Raw genomic sequence first — 20,216 nt, forward strand, 5'->3', positions numbered from 1 at the left:
TATTTTTATTATATTAAATAAAAAAAAAAATTGTCAAAACGCGTCAAAATGTTATAGTTCTATAGTTATTTAACGGAGTGTATATGTATCTAAATATAAGTGCCGGATGTTTTCTTAGCAGCTTGAGAACTTAAAATGATAATACAAAACAGAAATATGCTGGAATGAATTTTTTTTAATATAATCTGGTGGATAATTGCATGGCATTTATTTTTTGAATATGATGTCAGGCATATATTGTCCGCCGCGGCTACGAGCTATATGGTCCATTCGATCAGCTCAATTTTTGACTACCTTTTCCAACAATTCTGGCCGTATGCCGTCAATGGTGGCAATTGCAATCAATCGATTATGGTAAGTTGGGCCGTCTTTGTTGGAACTAAATGTAGTCGATGTTTAGCTGATTATTTTTTGGAAACAAAAATTCCGTCAGCTACTTCCTCATTTCGAAAGAAATAAGGACCAACGAAAAACCCATTAAGGGAAACATTCTATACAATTAATACATATTTCTGTCAAAAAAATATGGTTATTTCTTCATTTAAAAAGGGCGCGTTACACATATGTATGTCTAAATTTTTTTTGCTGGAATGTTGGTATAACTGTCCCGTATAGTGTTGCAGAGTTTGATCATGATCCGTCAATTAGCTTGTTTTTGGCATTTAATTATATCAGTCAACCGCAGGTGTGCTCAGCGATTTTCACTATTGATAAAAATATCGAACAAAGAATTTGTCTTAAATTCTGTGTTTTGAACGGAATTTCGTGTGCCGAATCGTTGAAAATGTTGCAGAAAGCCAATGCCGAGTGTGCTTTATCAAAAACACGAGTCTACGAGTCGTATACGACTTTTGCAGAGGGCCGAGAAGTCGTGAAAGATTTGCCCCGATCTGGTCGCCTCAACGTCTTCAACGGATGAAAAAGTCGACAAAGTCAAGAAAATTGTGCTGGAAAACCATCATTTAAGTTTGAGGGAGGTAGCGCGTTACCTTAGCGTGCCTCACGAAAACTCAACATTGTACTTTATCAATTGGGGATCGCCGCGTGGCTGCTCGACTCGTTCCAAGAGAGTTGAATTTCTTTCAAAAAATTCATCGGAAGAAGGGGGCTGGAGACATGCTTGAGCAAGTGAATTCAACGTTTATCCAGCGCATCATAACAAATGATGAGATGTAGGTATATGAGTTTGACATACAAACCAGTCAACAGGCGGCTGAATGGCGCTATCCACATGAGCCGAAAACCAAAAAACCACATCAAAGTCGGTCAGAAGTGAAAATCATGCTATTCGTTTTCTTTGACTATCATGGTGTTGGAATTCGTTCCAAATGGTTCTACAGTAAATAAAGAATATTATTTGGAAGTTATGTGATGTTTGAGAGAAAATGTGCGTAGGAAACGGCAGAAATGGAATGTGGAAGGAAAACTCATGGATCTTGCACCATGAAAACGCACCGTCTCACAAGGCTCATATTGTGAACACTTTTTTGACCAAAAACTCGACAAATATCATCGGAAAACCACCGGTTTCGCCGGATTTAGCCCCCTGTGACTTTTTCCTTTTCCAAAACTTAAATTGCCACTCCGCGGACACCGCTTTGAGTCTATAGAAGCCATTAAGGAGAATTCGCTGAAGGAGCTAAAGAAGATCTCTTCAAACGCGTTTAAAAGGTGCTTTGATGACTGAACTAATCGTCGCCTATTTTGAAAGCGACAAAATAAATTTTGGTGATTAAACAATTATTTTGCGTTCTATTGAACAATTCTCGGTACTTTTTTGACAGAATGTATGCATGCCATTTCCTTTTTCCGCCGAACATTTTTTGCTTCAACCACAAAAGTCATAATCATGTCAAGTTGAACTACAAAATGACTAAGCCCCAGTTAACGCCTATAGAAAGCTGCAAGCTTTAATCCAAGGAATTTATCCTACGAGTATGTCCCTATTTATTATATCTGTATGTGTAAATGTGTTCTGCTTGCATGTGAATACATTCGCGTTTTACTTGTCTAGCAACGTCGCTTTACTTTATTTGCCATTTCAATAAACAGAAATTAAAATTCTGTTAATAAAATTTAATACGTCTGCACTCTACTTAGCTTCCTGAGTATGTGGCTATCACCTTATGAAGGTCGTCAACTGGTTTTTCAGATAAGCTGACCAACTTCTTAATGACTTTGGCGACAAAAGTATACGTTAACGTTGTACTATTAAGAAAGAGAGAGATGGAGAGAGAGAGAGAGAGTGATTGGCTTAAACGAATAAATTTAAGATTTTTATTTGTCTGCTGAAAAAAAGTGTTTTCATATTTTTTGGAGCATATTTTTCTGAAAAAAAACTTATTAACGGATTCTAGCTGAATGCACCATTTTAAATTTTGACGCTCTATTTTCGATTATTGTTAGCAGGTAAATGTTGCTAGGAAAAAAAAATTTCTCAGGTTGATCGTAGAAACAATAATGTTGCATATTCTGCACTGAGCCAGAGGTGTCAAATTTTCGTATTCCTATTTCAAATGTTTTACTCTGGCCAGGCGAATGTGCGTAATTTTTTACCCTCTACAAAATTTAGGGCGAGTGTTGTTCAGCTGATTTTTGTGTATCTGTGTACAAGTTCGCCTAAATAGTAGAATAAATCGTTCTATTTATAATTCATGGAAGTTTTAAATTTTTATTTTCTATTCTCGCATAAAATAGGAAACTTTTTCGCAGGGCGTACGGCAATTTTTTGTAATGTCAACATAAATCAACTCTATTAGAATAACGAAAACGGACTCTCATGGCGCCATAGCCATGTAACTGACACAGACAATTTAAGTAAAAAAATAAACATTTCTTAGAATTTGCTTTGAATTAGATATAAAGAATAATAAATAATGAATTTTACATTTTAATTTCAATAAACTTTACTAAATTGTAGGGTGATTCTTTATGTCTTACTAAACCCTTGCAAATTGCACGGATTGCACGGAGTTCAATGTAACACATGCAAGAAAATATTTGCAATGGCTGTAAAAACTGTAACAAAGAGTCGGGAGGCAAACGGGACCGCGGTTTATTGTTGATTATTTTAAGGCTGTTACAATTATGCTCGTGTTCTATTCTGTCATATAGAACTTCCTTGTTTTCCGTAATTCATAGTTGCACTGCTTTCCGGAAAAAAATATTCGCTCTTCAGTGAGATTGACTTTTTGCTTAAATGATAAAAAACGAATGATTTTTTTATTTCTCACAAGATTTTGCGCGGCGCAACGCTACTTTTAAAACAGAAATGGTCTGATACTGCAATCATTCGTAAGTCTACAGCAAGGGATTGCGGGCAAAATAATTACCATACTCTTGAGTTTTAGTTTGATAAAAGACTTATAGTAGAATTTTATGGTAAATTATTTTTGTATGTATTTTGAAGCATTATATTACTCTGTTATAAGTATTCTTTTGTCATTCCCCATATGTCAAAAAAGTCCAATTTATTGAGGAGTCAGAGGGTAATAATGTTGCATAAAAAATTTCCCTTCTGATCACATTGCGTATCAAAACTGAGGAGAACATAGATTCCCATGCCGATTTACCGTAAGAATGTGGAGAAGAGTGAACATTTTGACACACTCCGAAATAAAATTCAAACATAATTATTGGGGGTTAGATATACATATACTTTTTTCGTTGTCCTCTCTATCAGAATCCATTGTCGGTACCTAGTTATTGTTTTTTTGTGTCAGTATTATTAGGAAACTGGTTTGTGCAGTCTAAGATGCCAAAGAAAAGCACGGAGGTTATCTAAACGATACACCTTGACGTTTTTCTAATATAATAGAGAAAATTGAAGCATGACGGGGATGTTTGAATTTTGACTAATGGTAGTCATCCATAAGTCTCTTCGGTTACCGCGGCCGCCTACCTACCGAAGATTCCTATTATATTGTTGTTTGCGGATTTTGAAAAGGCTATGAAAAAACATCCGGCCGCCGTAGCCGAATGGGTTGGTGCTTGACTACCATTCGGAATTCACAGAGAGAACGTAGGTTCGAATCTCGGTGAAACACCAAAATTAAGAAAAACATTTTTCTAATAGCGGTCGCCTCTCGGCAGGGAATGGTAAACCTCCGAGTGTATTTCTGCCAAGAAAAAGCTACTCATAAAAATATCTGTCGTTCGGAGTCGGCTTAAAACTGTAGGTCCCTCCATTTGTAGAACAACATCAAGACGCACACCACAAATAGGAGGAGAAGCTCGGCTAAACACCCAAATAGGGTGTACGCGCCAATTATATATATATATATATATATATAAATTTATATATGAAAAAACATCCAAGCAGTAAACATTCTGGGCCAGTCTTTAGTCGTGGGTATATTCCTTAATAAAAAAGAAAGAAATTTCCCGTAGAGGGATAAGTCGTCATCAAGAGTAACCTAATCGCCTTCAAGAAGACTAAATGACTGAATCATCCGAGACCCAGCTTAGAAAATTTGGCACTTCTGATCCAATTTTTTATAGATTATAGAAGATTCGCGGATGAAAAGATTGTGGTTTTTTTTTTTATTTGGCATAAAAGCTGAAAATTCCATTAAATGGTTTTTGATAAACAATGAACTATAGGTACTTTTATAAAAAACAATGGGCATTCAAAAACTAAACAAAATTGGTTAAAATGTGGTATGGCGATTGATTTATATTTTTACTTACTATTTCTACTGTTGCAACTTTTTCCAGCTGATCGTCCCACTTGCGGCGAAATAAACTGTGGCCACAAGCACACCTGTCTGGTAGATTTACTAACTCACGAGCCGCGCTGTGTGTCCTGTAGTTATAAATGCGCAAGGAAACGACGACCATCGGTGAGTGAAATGCAAATCGACTAATTTTTAACTAGATCGTGTTTTTGTTTTACTTTTCATTCATTGTTGTTTATCTTTTTTTCTGCTTCCATATTTTTCAGTCTCTACGTTTTGAAGAGGGCAAAATTTGTGGTGTGAACAATCGAACATATAATTCATGGTGTGAATTGCGGCGAGATTCCTGCAACACTGGCTTTCTGATCGACGTTAAATCGCCAGGAGAATGTCATTAAAACAAAATGAAAAGAAGAAAATTAAATAAATAAATATAATCTTTAAAGAACAGGTCCTTAGAAAAATACATATATATATATATGTACATATGTTTATATGTATACATACGTATGTAAACGTGAATTCCCAAAAACACTCTGACAACCTTAGTTAGTCTTCCACAGAGCAAATTAAAAGAAATTAACTCCTTATATGAAGCGATTATTATTGGCTGGTATTTTAAAAAAACAAAAAAAAGAACTGTAACTTTTGATTATCTATTAGGCCTCTTCGTTTCGCCGAGCGCTAGCAAGTGGCGAATAGGTGAAGCAATTGGTATAAACATTGCTTGGTAGCGCTGGAAGAGCTGCCAAAAATTGCATTTGTTTGTGAAAATAGTGAGTTATACCAGTTTTGTGAGATGTAACCGTACTCGCTAGTGGCGAATCTTGCTCGATAACTGTGTTTTTGCTTTCATAAGCAAAATTTTCGTCAAGTGAGCAGAGCCCAGAGCTAGCGAGCAGAGAAGTGGCGAAACGAAGGCACCTATTATTTATAAATATGTGTGTATATATTGTTTGTTCACAGTCAAAAAAAAAAACGAACCAAGCTATGTAAGTTCCCTATAACCTTTTTGTGCCAGTTAATTTGTTTGTTTTCAATATTAGTCCTTAGATGCTTCCAAAGATATTTATACATACATACATCATCATTGATTAATTCTTTTAGCAAGTAGTAAACCACTTAATTTATTATTTGTATACATACATACATACGAAAATACTTATCGATGCTGTAATTACATTTATAAGATAGCCAATTTAGCTATTTAAATCGACTCGTAAATGTTAACGATTTCAAATACTTACACACATACATACATACATGCATATAACATATGCCAAGCAAACGCCTTAATATAGGCATTCTACTTACACTCCGCGCCACTTGAATAGTATATCCAGCAATTTTTTTTTTTAATTTTCAAATCGTCTGAATTAGAGGGCTTAAAGCGCAGAAAGAAAAAAATCAATGCCTTTACGGCAAGTTTTTATAAATATTCTTCGATATAAACTAAAAAAATGTATCCTGAATTTTGCGCACACCCCCTCAAAAATTTCTTTATTAAAAGGAACGACTTGGAAAATATATATTTTTTTACTGTTACCTGTATTACGTTACATATATTATACTATATAATATTAATAGTGGGTGGAGCCTCTTTTGTTGGCCATAACTTTGCATATCCTGAATGAGGTCGAGTCGTACAACTGGAATATTTAGCTCAGCGGACCTGGTAGTCCAGGCTTGTTTGATGGCCTCGATAAGATCGGGTGTGATCGAGTATTGCTGTCCCGATCCATAAACTTATCGGGCTAACCTTCCCCAAACGTTTTCAATAATATTTAAATCCGCTGGATATGATGACCAATTTTGCAATACGGGTAGTAAAAATATGAGCACGATTGAAATAAAATAAAATGAAAAAAACTATTGAAATGCCATGTCAAAAAATGTGAAGGTCGTTTGTAGTGTCACTTTTTTCATATTTTCACTCATTTGACAAAAATGCGGCGGTCTCTATCAATGATTTTCCCCGACCCATTACAACTTTTATTTTTATCAAAACAAAACAAAAATTTGTGTTGAAAAGCTGAGTATAAACACACAAAGCAGGGCTTAAAATTAAACTGTTATGCAGTAAGTACATAGTTTAGAGTTATTGGCATTCAGAACGAGAGCATGCAGAGTGCACTATTCAAGTGAGGCCGGCGTTACACACATACGTAGATACACATAATCATAATAATAAAATTAAATAGTAAAAACATAACTTAAGAGGCTTTTAAAATATAAAATACATACATATGTATTTCGATTAGCACACACACATATGCATGCAGTCACATATGTAGATGCATTCATATGTATTACATTAGCATAAACGAATTAGTACTTTTATGAAATCTGTAGTCCATAATTAAATAAATTAATTTATTACTTGTCATTATTATTATCATTTATATTATTATTATTATTATTATTATTAAATGTCACAGTTAAATTTTTATTGATGCTATTATACCTACATATATACATACATATATAATGATATGCGTATGGAGGTACATACGTACATGCATATAAACATTCATACATACACACATACATACACATATGATCAAATATACTATCGAATGTATTTATTTACAATTAAATTTTAATTAACTGACTGATAGATTAACAAACAAAAATTAGCGAGAAATTTAATTGATTGTTGAAAGTTGTAATTTAAATTAGAAAAAAAAAAACACACATAAATATATAAATAAATATACATACTTTACTAACCCATCTCTCTATGTGCGAATATTAAATAAATTCAAATAAAGTAACTAAAAATGAAAAAAAAAGAATTTTTTTAATTACCTAATATGTAAGTAAGTATGAAAAGATCACCAATGGGATGATGATATCCACTTCGCAAAATTTCCAACTACAAAAATAAACAAATAATAATACAATAGATATATTCATTGCCATGGCAGCCGGTTCTACGTTACCCGAATGACTCGGGTTTTTCCCGACCAAGGGCTGCCGCCCCAGTAAACTAGCCCTGTCTAGTGCACCGTATCCCAATGTCTCGTCACAGGAGCAATCCCTTGCAGCACGTTTGCTCCAAATACTTCTCTTCAGGGCTGGCGTCGTACCCAACCCTGGACCAGAGGTATTTTACTGCTGCATCTGCCACAAACGGCTCGACCCGAACTCCACTTCGGTTAGGTGCAATAAGTGTGCAACGTGTGGTGCCATCTTAAGACCTGTTCAGGCCTTAAGACTCATAGGGAGTGGTCCACAAGGTATGTAGCCACATGTAGCTCCCGCCATCAGGCGGCCCTCAATGGCACTTCAAACTGCCGCCACCAACAATACCTCAACGGTAAGGAGTCCTCAGGCACAACACAACTCCCTCAATGACCGACAATCCTCCTGCTCCTATCCCAGTGCGGGGACAAACCAGCAGCTCTTGGTCCCCCGCACCGTCTGCTCCGTGTGTCAGACCAGGGTCCCTCGGAACCTGACAACAGTCCAGTGCAATTCTTGCAATGGCTGGTGCCACTTTCGGAGGACACGCGACTTCGTTGCCCCCTACTGCAGAGCTCTGCACCCGCAACCGCCCCCTGTGGCGCGGCCGTCCGTCAACGTCAGGCCACAACAACTTTTGCGGAACGCACAGCAAGACCAACGCAGACAACACCACGCGTCTCTCATCCCCGAGTTACGATCACACTCCCGAGGAGTCCCGCGTAACCTTGGCACAATTATGTTCTGGATACTGTAGCAGGTTAAACTCCTACTTATCCAGAATCGACCCCGACATACTAAACATATGTCCAGCATGTGAAGGCACCCCGCACGACACTAACCACCTTTTCACATGCCCCATTAAACCCACTCATCGAACACCCCTCTCCCTCTGGACCAAACCCTTCGAAACAACTAGTTTCCTGGGCTTACCGTTAGGTGAGCTAGACGAAGACGGCCGGTGATTACGCTACACTGACAGGGCAAAGGTACTGCTACAACAACAACAACAATAGATATGTACTTATGATATGTGATAACCATAAATATTTTCCCCATAAACCGCGAAATAAAAAATTTTATACTACTTCTGAATTATCGTTTTTAGACATTTCTACCATTCTGATCTGAAGTCTCTCTAAAAATATGTAAAATGTTTTCAAGCAAATTGGATATTTTATATCGTCCCCTTAGTATAACAATAGCCTATGTGCTCATAGGCTATTATTTTTTTTCTTAATTTTTGGATTCTCCATCGTCGATTTTATATGTGGTAAAAATTTTGTCAAATTCTAGTTCCACAAAGTGGGTCAAAACGTCAGTCAAAAAATAATAAATATTTACAGACATAACGAGATTTGAGTGAGAGCTACTTTCGACAAAGAGTTTGAAATTCATTTTCTCAAAACATCAAAAAATTTATAGGCTATTTTAATACTAAGGGGACGATATAAATACGGCTGATGCCCATTTCAAACAGCTCCAAAGATCCGCTAAGTCCACAAATTGTGATCAGCATCAAAATTCTAAGTGAGCATGAAAAAAATATATTAGATGAAGTAAAAAGTTTTGGATAGATGACTTTGCGCTTCAAACACATTTTTAGGACAGTTTCCTGTTTGCTGAAACCAGTTGTGTGTTGTTGGATATCCGCTTTGAAGACTGTGAAATAACTGCCTGCCGATCTAATGACACCCTTTCTCCTCCACCACCCGCTAGCTTCAACTCATTATGTACCAGATTTTTGAGTTAGATTCAATGTATGTATTTGGCACTTTTTTACGTTTGATTAATTTGAAAATCATATTATTCATAGTTAAAACTAAGTTTTTTTCACAAATTAGACTCCAACTTATCTCATTCCTCAATTATAGGGCTTTTTTTCCAATACTGAAGTGCCATAGAAACACTTATTGTTGCCATTACCATATTTCATCAGTCTAAAAATCCACAATCTTTTTTTTCGTTCTAAATTTTATCTGCAAATTTGAATGAACAGTTGTTGTATCAGCTCATTAGCTCATTGTCTTCTCATATAATAGGAACTGTTGAACACATAATTTTTTATTCAAACATTGTTATTATTTTAAACACGAGTAACTTAATTTATTAAGTACTATCTTCGCTATCTCCAAAAATATCAGTTTGCTGATAACGGGCCTGCGTCTTCTGCCAAGTGGCAATCTTGCGCTTATCTGCATTGGAAAGTGCTACACTACCCGAGGCAGCTGCCTCGCAACCCAAACCTTTTTTCCCTTCATTCGATGCGACATTGATCTGAAGAGAAGCATAAGTGCAAATAGTTAGTAAAATGAATAGTGATTTTCAATTGAAATAACATACCGGTTCCAAAAGTCCTGAACCATCATTAGCTTTTCCCAAAGCCTCGCCCTTATTCCAGCCGAGTTTAGAGAGCATTTTGAAGCCCTTATTTTCGGAAGAGATTTCACTTGAAAAAGAATGAAAATGAATTGAGATTTAACCAAGTCAAACGTGGCAAGAGTACGCTTACGTATTAACAGAAGCTGACTGAGTTTTCTCGCCATCTGTTGAACTGCCGATCTGTATGCGCCGCGTTGCAGCGCGATCATTATAGTTGCCGACAATTTGTTTAGCCTCCACAAATTCTGAAACCGATCATAGACAGATATGAATATTGGTATTTCTTTAAATATATGTATATATTTTGAACTAGTCTTCACGCACTCTCTTTCTCCAAGCCATACTTCTTTTGCAATTTCTTTAACTGTTCGCGGTGTGATAGCACAACAGTGTTGCTAGTCGTACCGCTACTTTCACGCGGCGACTCGATCAACAAACCCGGCTCACATAAGCCACATGTGCTGTTACCTTCGTGCACGTGACACAGCAGCTTCGTTTGACCGATTTGCAAAACACTGCCATGCGCTAAATCATACTCAGAGCTCTCTTTCTTCGATGCAGACATGCGCGTGCCATTCAGTACAGTACCATTGCGTGAACCCAAATCGATACATTTGTAAATACATTGCTTGTGGTCATAATGGAACTTCATGTGTAGCTGAGAGAATAAAGTGAATTTATTAATAATTTTTATTTATTTTAACACTCATCTACCAACCTTGGACACATTGACATCCGGTATTATGACATCGTGATTGCCTTCACGCCCCAAACTACCGCCCTTATAAGTAATCAGACTTAGACTACCAACTTTTACGCTATCCAAATTGCTTTCTTGCACAATAATGCGCAGCGAAGGAGGATATTTTTTGGCTATATCTAAAAGACAGCAGTGTATAATATTTCATTTAAATTGTAATATAATATGATATTGTTGCATTCAAGTTTGACTTAAACGCGAATTTCTTTTCCTTACTTTCTCAAACAACACAAAAAAACAATAAACAAACCTTGAAAGCGCCCACCGCCCGAAAAAGTTGCAACTCCCTTCCCCTCCTTGTTATTACTATATCTGCTATCTTCACTTTGGCTGCCACTTTCGCTGCTGCTAGACTCGGTTAACTCGCCATCCTCTACGTCAAGGGACTTCTGGCGTGCACGCTTCGTTGACGAGGTTTTTTCTTCGTCACTTTCGCTCTCGCTCTCAGAGGAATCTGACGATGAGTGCGAGTGTTTGCGTGAGCGCTTACGTTTCTTCGATTTATGCCTGCGTTTCGACGACTTGGCACTCTTTGCCGTCTTTGAATTTTTAGATTTCTTCTTTTTGCGCCATGCACGTTCCTCCTCCTGCTCTTTGCGGCGTTCCTCTTTGATTTTATGCAGACGCTCTTGATCGGTTATTACGCCGCCAAACTCATCGAACTCGACCACCTCGTTCACATCAATATCATCCTGTAACAGTAGAAAAGAAATCCGCGTTTTCATCGACATTTCACGCTACCAAGCTTACCTAATGCATTGCTACGCATTCGGTTTATGTTAAGATTTGAAAAACGATTTAAAAGTGAATTATTTACATAATTCGTTAGAACATCTTTACAGTTGGCGTTGTTGCCCTGCAAAAGGGAGAAAACACATACATAGCATACAAAGTCATAATCTTGGATAACTTATTTTATATATTTTCTACAGCACCAGTTAGGGGAGCAGCTGACTTCAAATGATTTGGGATTAAAAGTACATGGAATTCAATGCAAATCATTGAACAATATAAAGGAGACAATTTTGGTTCGAAATCTTCAATATAGCTCAGAACTCGCTAGCAATGCAATACCAAACATAATGAATCCGATAGATGGCGTTCACATGGCAGCCATCTCTTCGTTACCGCTACGATCCAGATTTATATCAATGCAAGGACTGACCCTTAGCAGCATTCTTCAAAGAAATGTTGAAGAATGTTTAATGCTACGAGTATTATTAATTCAACAGTGCGCAAAGTATCGCAAGGGAGTCGTGCGAGCAGAGCAGTTCATTCGATTGTTATATAAATTTAGGCTGCTTATTTATGTAAGTGAAAAAATTAAAGAATCGAATATTTCTTTTAATTTTGATACCCTCAGCCACAGCCTTTTAGTATACTAAAATCCGGGAGAAGGACTAACGGTAGAGAGAAAGATAGAAAAATTAATATGGGACGTTTGTATTGGTTAAAAAATTTTGTTTTTGGGTAAATTTCGTTACTTACGCAGCACCATTAAGAACGGTGGTAATTACTAAGATTACATTGGTTGTAAGACATGTGGCCTACCTACCAGAGCTCAGAAATGAACTCATATGGTTGTTAGTACGCGCCAAGTCAGCTATTCGTTTCATAATTTCGGTAACTTGGAATTATTTACAGTCGGAATTGGTGTGTCATCGACTTGGATCTTCAGCTCAGTTGAAGTTCGACCACGTGGGAATATTGTTATTTTAGTTTTTGCTTTTCAAGGTTTACATGGGAAAGAAAAAGGGTTGCCAAGTATTTTTCAAGTCGACCAAAATCAAAGCAACGGCAAAAGGGCTATTTACGAAAAAAGTATTACTGAAGAGATGGCTTAGTACTGAAGTGAAATACCATCCATTGCAGATAAAACTGATGATTACCACTTACATACAACCAGAATCGTCTCCAGCATTGCGTTCCATTAGACCTAACTAAATAATTATTATACCTAAAAAAGGAATGCTCTCAGACATCGCTGCCATATAAATTGTTGTATTTTAGGCTATGCCGAAGCGGTGTTCTTCTTAGTGATCTTTTTTTGGCCTACATTGCCCAATAGCCCTGTAGAGCTTCTCTCTAAATTTAACTACTCCAGATACTAGACTGTTTCGAGCAAACGAGAGAAAAGCAAAAATATATAGTCACTCCCAACGGCTCACCTCTGCAGTTTTCTGTAATTGCTGCGCAGAAACTTGCGAATGAAATTCGAAGGCATTTCTCTCTTGATTGTAGTTGTAGTAGCAGCCGTTATTTCCATCATAATAGAGGCCATATTCCTAACATAAATACATATAGATAAAAAAATCAGAAAATTACAGTACGGTCAAGTTATTTTTGTAAATTTCACATTACCGCATTATAGTAGTAGCCAGTCTTTTGATCATAATACAGTCCAGACGTGGGCTCATAGACGAAACCATTCAAATTCTGTGCCTGTTCGGCTGCCTGACGAATTTCGTCAACGAAATTGTCAACAGTAGCGGCATTATCTTTTTAAAAAAATATAAACACAATAAAAGATAAATGTAAAGTTATAAAATATCTGAGCTTTCCCAAGTAATAGTACAAACACGTAATGTAATGCAATGCCTTTGGAAATGAAGAAAGGTTATTGCAAGCGTATGAATCCCGTCTACACCCCAGCCATGATGTGTGTTCCCCATATATACGCAAAAATGTAACTTGCATTATCTTTATTGGTACTAATGTCAACTTTACCAATTTATATTGCGCAAGTAGCCAACGGGGTGCATCGAAAAACTGATCAGAGCACTTTACAAGTGCTAGGTCTTAGTGATAGTACATATTTCATATCCGGAGGATGAAATTTCACTTCTAGTATTTTGCCACTGAATTTTGCTGTTTGCATTAAAAAAATTGCAACGGAGACGCCAATACCGGAGATTACAGCGACATGCAATGTATTTACTTTGGCGCTCCTTATCAGCGCCGTCAGTTACTTAGTTTTTTGTTTTTGGGAAACTACATATGTTTATATGCCTTTTGTTTACATATAGGATGCTTCCCATTTATAATGTAAAACTAATAGTTTTTCTAATCAAATTTTCAGATACTTAATTATATAGTGTGAGAGGGCAAGTTATGTATGTTAGTGTGTACATGCATGCAAGCGTGGAATAGTATACCTGTACTGAACATTTGAAATGCAGTGGAAAATTGCAAATAGGAATTACATATGTACATTCATTGTACAGTGGGCGAAATGTCAAAGTAGAAATTACTATAACTAAAATTTTGTTGGAATAAAAGTTTTAAAAAATTCTGTGATTTTCATATAATTTATGAAAGCATTATTTGTTAGGTGTTAAACTGAGGTTCACATCTAATTTTTATTGAGAGAGTTTAGGGGGGGTTGACGCCTATCGAATGCCAATTGGTTGTTATGAGCAAATTTTTGATGACAGAAATGTTTTTGTCGGTTTACTATTGTCTGGCAGTCTCTCGTGTGATGCTTCATGCATGGAGCCATGTTCAAACCATATACATTTATGTAAATGTGTATTAGACAGTGCCGAAAAAAAGTTCACCGTACACTTCCGAGTGCAAAGAAATTTGGCAAGGCAATAAAAAAAAAATATTATATTTCAATCGAGGAGACAATTTTTTGTTTCAAAACCCATTGACCTTAGGTAACCCATTCTAGTAGCTACCCACAAGACTTTAGTTTCTACCACACGAAAGTCAATGAGTTAAACTTCGCTAAAAATCATTAAACTTTTGTTAAGAAAATATTTCGATTCGAAATTGCTTGGCGAAAATACTTTACCCAGTGGTGTACGGCAAACATTTTCTTCTAAGGTAGTACGGTCTGATGTACAATATATGTATATCAGGTCAGTCCATAAGTTCGTGCGTATTTTACCCATAATTTCACTTTTGTACAATTTTTGCATACAAAAGATTATTCGCGGAATATAACGGAACTATTTATATTTTCTAGGCTGCCGTAGCCGAATGGGTTAGTGCGTGATTACCATTCGGAATTCACAGAGAGGTCGTTGGTTCGAATCTCGGTGAAAGCAAAATTAATAAAAACATTTTTCTAATAGCGGTCGCCCCTCGGCAGGCAATGGCAAACCTCCGAGTGTATTTCTGCCATGAAAAAGCTCCTCATAAAAATATCTGCCGTTCGGAGTCGGCTTGAAACTGTAGGTCCCTCCATTTGTGGAACAACATCAAGACGCACACCACAAATAGGAGGAGGAGCTCGGCCAAACACCTAACAGAAGTGTACGCGCCAATTATTTATTTTTTTTATTTATATTTTCTTTGATATATTGTGCGTTCAACAAGTGATTTTAATCGCGGATAGAAGCACGCGTTGTTAAAAAATAAAATGAAGTCTTCGAACGCGTATAAGAGGCATATTTTGTATTTTTTTTATAAAAGTGGTAAAAAGGCAACACTGTTCACGGAGAGGATACCGTGAGTGTAAGGACTGCGCAAAAGAGGTTTTCAAAATTTCGAAGTGGTAACTGCGACGTGGAGGATGCCCCGCGCGCTGGTCGTCCTGAAGTCTTTAATTCCGACGCCTTGCTCGAACTCGTGGAAGCTGAGCCAAATTTGATAGTCGATATGATAGCTGAGAGGTTAAATTCATCGCATGGAACAGTTCACAGGCACCTGGTTCAGTTGGGAAAGGTTTCAAGGCTGGGAAAATAGGTTCCGCATATACTTTCCGTCGCCAACCTTCAGCAGAGAGTGAATGTGTGTTCTCAGCTGCTGCAACAGCTTGAAAATGAAATTTTTTTGAACCGTATCGTTACTAGCGATGAAAAATGGGTCCTTTACAATAATCCTGTTCGCAAACGCCAATGGTTAGATAAATATGAAACACCAGAACCGACCCCTAGAGATGGCCTTCATCCCAAGAAAATTATCCTGTCTATTCGGTGGGATATAGCTGGTATTGTTTACTATGAACTTCTGGAACCAAACCAGACAATAACTGCTGATTATTATTCCCATCAGCTATCAAACCGGAATGAGGCACTTAAAAAAAATCGACCGTCTTTAGTGGATAGACGCAAAGTTTTGTTTCACCACGACAACGCAAGACCTATAGCGCAGTACCGTCCTAAAGTTTTTTTTAATATCTTCCATAAACGGCTTCATCCTTGACTGAAACACGAAGGCTCATTTAGTCATTATGCCGCTCTAACTCTGGCATTGCTTTGCTGGCCGGTGAAGCTACTGAAATTTTTCTTAATTTCTATGTTAATACTTAATTTAACCAAAAAATTATTTCTTGCTCACACCACATTTGCTCAAAAAATATAATATATTGTGCTCATTAAGAAAAGCCCACTGTATCTAAGAAAACAGATTTTCTAATGGTTGCCGGTAATAAAAGTTGATTTCTTATCAATTAGATTTGCGCGAAGTCCCAAAGCAGCTTTTTGCACTAACTAAATAAATACACTGACAGTTCCAGGCTTTTGAAGCGCGCCCATTTAGAATATTGGCGACCGCCTATCTCGAAAGTTGGCAGCAGTAAAGGCTTGTCCGCGCAAAAACACACTCGCATACACAAAATAAATTAAAATATCTTGCCGTATAAGCGAATTTGGATCACAACGAATTGAACACCAACAGTAAAATGCAGGACCAAAATCTAAAGGATTTTCTTAAAGAGTTCATCATCAGCGACTCACAACTACAGGAAGTATACAAACGATTCACTGCCGAAATACGTAAGGGCCTGTCACAGGCTGCACACAAACAAGCAGATACAAAATGTTATATGACTTATGTGCAAGATTTGCCAACCGGTGATGAGAAAGGCAATTATTTAGCTTTGGATCTGGGCGGCACAAATTTTCGAGTTTTGCGTGTGGCACTTAAGGGGCATCATGAAGCAGAAATCAATTCTAAAGTGTATGCGGTACCCAAAGAAATCATGACAGGTTCGGGTACACAACTTTTCGATCACATTGCTAATTGTTTGGCGGAGTTCGTTAATGAACATTCGCTAGGTGATCAACATTTGCCACTTGGTTTCACATTTTCATTTCCCTGCATACAATTGGGTCTAACTAAAGGACTGTTGGTACGCTGGACAAAGGGTTTCCAGTGTGCTGGTGTGGAAAAAGAGGATGTGGGGCGTTTGTTGAAGGAAGCTATAGCACGACGTGGAGATTTAGTGATCGAAGTGATGGCAATACTGAACGATGCTACTGGTACTCTCATGTCCTGCGCTCATCGGAACCCAGAATGTCGCATTGGTGTTATTATCGGTACCGGTTGTAATGCTTGCTATGTGGAGCGTGTTGAAAATGCTGAGTTATTAGAACCAGAATACAAAATTGATAAGCCCAATATATTAGTGAATACAGAATGGGGTGCTTTTGGCGAAAATGGGCAACTAGAGTTCGTGCGCACCGATTACGATCGCAAAGTTGATAAACACTCGCTGAATGCGGGTACACAACTGTTTGAAAAAATGATATCAGGTTGGTACGCGCGAGGGGAAATGATTAGGAGCAGTGTATTGGTTTGTTGTTTTATTTTTTTACATGTTTGTGAACATTTTAGTCCTACATGAATTGCGCAACAATCGATTTGAAACAAAACTTATTATATTTCCAGGAATGTACCTCGGTGAGTTAGTGCGTCTGGTGCTACACGATGCTATACAAAAAAACCTAATATTTGTGCGTAACACCGTCAAACATAATTTCATTAATATCCTTAAAAAAGACATTGGTTGTATTGAAACACGTTTCATATCGGAAATTGAAAACGATAGCTTTCCCGATTTCCAACAAACACGCAACATACTCAAAGAATTGTTTGGCTTGGAAAAAGCCTCGGTGGAGGACTGTCAAAAACTCAGATATATTTGCGAGTGTATTTCAAAGCGTGCAGCCAAATTGGTTGCAGTAGGCTTGAGTGGTTTAATAAATAAAATTGCCGAACCACATGTAGTGGTAGGGGTAGATGGATCCGTCTACCGGTTTCATCCTCACTTCGATTTTTATATGCGAGAAACCATGCATAAATTGGTAAATCCGAAAACGCGATTCGAACTAATGCTGTCAGAGGATGGTTCCGGGCGTGGTGCGGCACTAGTGGCAGCAGTGGCCAGCAAAAATTAAATGTATTTTTGTTTATACGTAATATCTTTACTCGATAACAAATAAACAGTTAATAAAAGATGTTATAAATACACACCTTCTGTTAGTTTATTGTCTTCCAAAGCAGGTGTTTTGGTGGCAAGTTCAACGCTTGTGGTAGCAAGCGTTTTCTCGGTGTCACTGTTTGCTTTTGTTTTTTCGACTTTGAATTTTTTCAGCTGGGAAATAACATTGTTTTATAGGATTCATGTTCAAGCAACTTCAATTCTGTGTACTCACCAGCTCTTTATATTTCTCCTTGTACTTTTTAATTTTCTTGTCTTTTTTTATAAGCAACTCATGCAGCTCCCCTATGTAGGCGCATAATTCTTCATGTTCCAGCTTTACAATTACGGTATTTTCCTTAAGTTGAAAATTTATACCGTTACGCTTCACATCTTTTGTGTTATTTTCTGACTCGCTGTCAGACATTTCCCGTTTATTTATCACCGATTTTGTATTAAAATAAATTACTTAAAAATTCCTGTATTTATACGCTTTCTTTACTCCAACAGCTGACTCGGAACGAAAATCGAACAAAAAATTCCACCGCCTCCTCAAACAAAGGCAAGTTAAGTATCGATAAATTATCGGATTATCAACACTAGGCCCGACACAATGAAATCGTTGCGAAAGTTGCGGCAACAAATTTTGTCATATATGAGTGAGACGTAACGTCGTGCCACAATGAAAGTATTGCCGAATATAAACAAAATATTTAGTATAATGTATATCGCTTTGACAAAAAAAGTTAAAAAGGTGGGATAGAGGGGTGTATGCCCATTTTAGAACTGAGAACCGCACCCGCCGGAGGCTTACAGTTTTAAAGTGATTTAATATTAAAATTCTGTAATTTAGGGAAAAGTTAGTGTTGTCATACATGAAATAAAAACGAAGTTCGTATGCAGGGATGTTCAGAGAAAGGTTCATTGTAAAACTGCAGTATTTTGTGCTGTAATTTAAAATTGAGAAATATTTTTGAAAATAAAAACATGCAACTCATCGAAACTTAAAAACAATGATATTAAGCGTATCACAAAAAATAATAAAGTAATTAAAAGCCAAAAATTACGGTTTATAAGTGTATTGTATTGCTTCGATCAGTTTTACAAACGGGTCCTCATGCCTTTTATAAACAGATTTTCCTCACAAAAAATCGATTATCATGTCTGCAAACCAAATATGGTGGTCGTGGCTGTCTTTATTAAAAAACTCGTTTCCTTTCATAAAAATAACCCTCATCAGTCCAACTCCGGCTACGCAATCCACAGTATTTTTGCGTAAAACTTCTTTCCGTGTTAAAACCATTGAACACAAATCATTTGCAATACTTTTTTTGAAATGTTTCCAATTTTTGTAATTTGTAATTTTACGAACGGCAAAAACCGCCCATTTTCAATAATGTCAAAATCTGAATTGAATGTTTCATCCAATTGTCACAACCATCTGAGAAGAGACTTGACTTTTTTGACAAAATACAAGAGTTTATATGTAATGTATATGGTTTGAAACGATTAAAGTTTATAAATGAGGCGAGAGTAGCATTGTTTCAAAAGACATACAAATTTCTTGATAATGACAATTCGTTTCGATTACCTAAGAAAGGTATTGATGGCTCATCTCTTCCGCCGTGCAAAACGGAATTATATAATCATTTTCTAAGGACGTGTTATATTTCGGAAACTTGGTCTCAAGCACACCTGAAAGTACCAACTGTCAATGAGCCTTCTGACTATGGCCGGATAGAAATAAATAACAGATATGAATTCATGTGGTTTTCTGGCACTCAGTTACCAATATCCATTGATCAAATAACTCAATCAGAAGAAGGTAAGAATTTTTTTTAAATTTTATTTTTTTTTTAAACATGTATTTTAAATTATTTTTTGTATTTTTAAACAGATGACGATAATGAAGACATGGTGGAAAACAGCTCTGGCAGCGACTCTGACAGTGAGTCAGAAAGAGAAGAAAGTGGGATGAGCAGAAGCGAAAATGAAAATGATTAAATTACCAAACATAATTAAATAACTTTTTGTATTATTATAAATCTGAAACATTATTAATTTAAGTACTGAAAAATTATAAATTAGTTGATTTGCTTAACAAAATATTTATTTAATCCAATTCTTAAGAATCGGAAAGTTCCCATAAAAAATTTGATTTAATCCAAACATTGCCATAAAATTATACATTTCAGTTTGCACATTAAATGTAATGTTGAATAACTTCAAGTACGTCATTTCCTCCCGAAAAAAAAATGTTTGTGCGGATTGTTGAAATGATCCT

General features: G+C 36.7%; 3 protein-coding genes across 7 annotated transcripts in view; 2 read left to right on the forward strand and 1 right to left on the reverse strand.

Annotated features, from left to right (window-relative positions):
* LOC129244908 (uncharacterized) overlaps positions 1–6,478 on the forward strand; it is a 107,674-nt gene extending 101,196 nt beyond the window's left edge. For all 3 annotated transcript variants that reach the window (XM_054882812.1, XM_054882813.1, XM_054882815.1), the window contains 2 exons: positions 4,717–4,841; positions 4,943–6,478. In XM_054882812.1, the coding sequence (XP_054738787.1) occupies positions 4,717–4,841; positions 4,943–5,074 (257 nt within the window). In that variant the 3' untranslated portion in view covers positions 5,075–6,478. The remainder of the gene's footprint in view (positions 1–4,716; positions 4,842–4,942) is intronic.
* Positions 6,479–9,594: 3,116 nt separating this feature from the next.
* LOC129243862 (angiogenic factor with G patch and FHA domains 1) lies at positions 9,595–18,488 on the reverse strand. 3 transcript variants are annotated; one of them, XM_054881249.1, is made up of 11 exons: positions 18,168–18,488; positions 17,986–18,106; positions 13,144–13,280; positions 12,951–13,067; positions 11,600–11,638; positions 11,033–11,474; positions 10,741–10,901; positions 10,347–10,680; positions 10,153–10,267; positions 9,984–10,089; positions 9,595–9,917 (listed from the first exon to the last, which is right to left on the reverse strand). In XM_054881249.1, the coding sequence occupies exons 1-11, from the start codon at positions 18,357–18,359 to the stop codon at positions 9,750–9,752; spliced, it is 1,932 nt and encodes a 643-aa protein (XP_054737224.1). In that variant the 5' UTR covers positions 18,360–18,488; the 3' UTR covers positions 9,595–9,749. The 3 variants fall into 3 exon arrangements, with proteins under 3 accessions (XP_054737224.1, XP_054737225.1, XP_054737226.1); XM_054881250.1 differs by lacking the exon at positions 11,600–11,638; XM_054881251.1 differs by lacking the exon at positions 11,033–11,474 and having other exon boundaries at positions 11,533–11,638.
* Positions 16,245–17,982, forward strand: LOC129243863 (hexokinase type 2). The gene is made up of 2 exons (XM_054881252.1): positions 16,245–17,264; positions 17,401–17,982. The coding sequence occupies exons 1-2, from the start codon at positions 16,412–16,414 to the stop codon at positions 17,907–17,909; spliced, it is 1,362 nt and encodes a 453-aa protein (XP_054737227.1). The 5' UTR covers positions 16,245–16,411; the 3' UTR covers positions 17,910–17,982.
* Positions 18,489–20,216: the final 1,728 nt, after the last annotated feature.

This window comes from Anastrepha obliqua, chromosome 4 (assembly GCF_027943255.1).
Source record: "Anastrepha obliqua isolate idAnaObli1 chromosome 4, idAnaObli1_1.0, whole genome shotgun sequence".
NCBI lineage: Eukaryota > Metazoa > Arthropoda > Insecta > Diptera > Tephritidae > Anastrepha > Anastrepha obliqua.

Coding starts and splice junctions, on each gene's coding strand:
- LOC129243862 (XM_054881249.1), bottom strand. CDS start 18,359: ATGTCTGACAGCGAGTCAGAAAATAACACAAAAGATGTGAAGCGTAAC. Junction 13,281..17,985: donor AGACAATAAACTAACAGAAG/GTGTGTATTTAT, acceptor TTTTTTAAAAAG/ATAATGCCGCTACTGTTGAC. Junction 9,918..9,983: donor GTTCAGGACTTTTGGAACCG/GTATGTTATTTC, acceptor GCTTCTCTTCAG/ATCAATGTCGCATCGAATGA.
- LOC129243863 (XM_054881252.1), top strand. CDS start 16,412: ATGCAGGACCAAAATCTAAAGGATTTTCTTAAAGAGTTCATCATCAGC. Junction 17,265..17,400: donor GTTTGAAAAAATGATATCAG/GTTGGTACGCGC, acceptor TTATATTTCCAG/GAATGTACCTCGGTGAGTTA.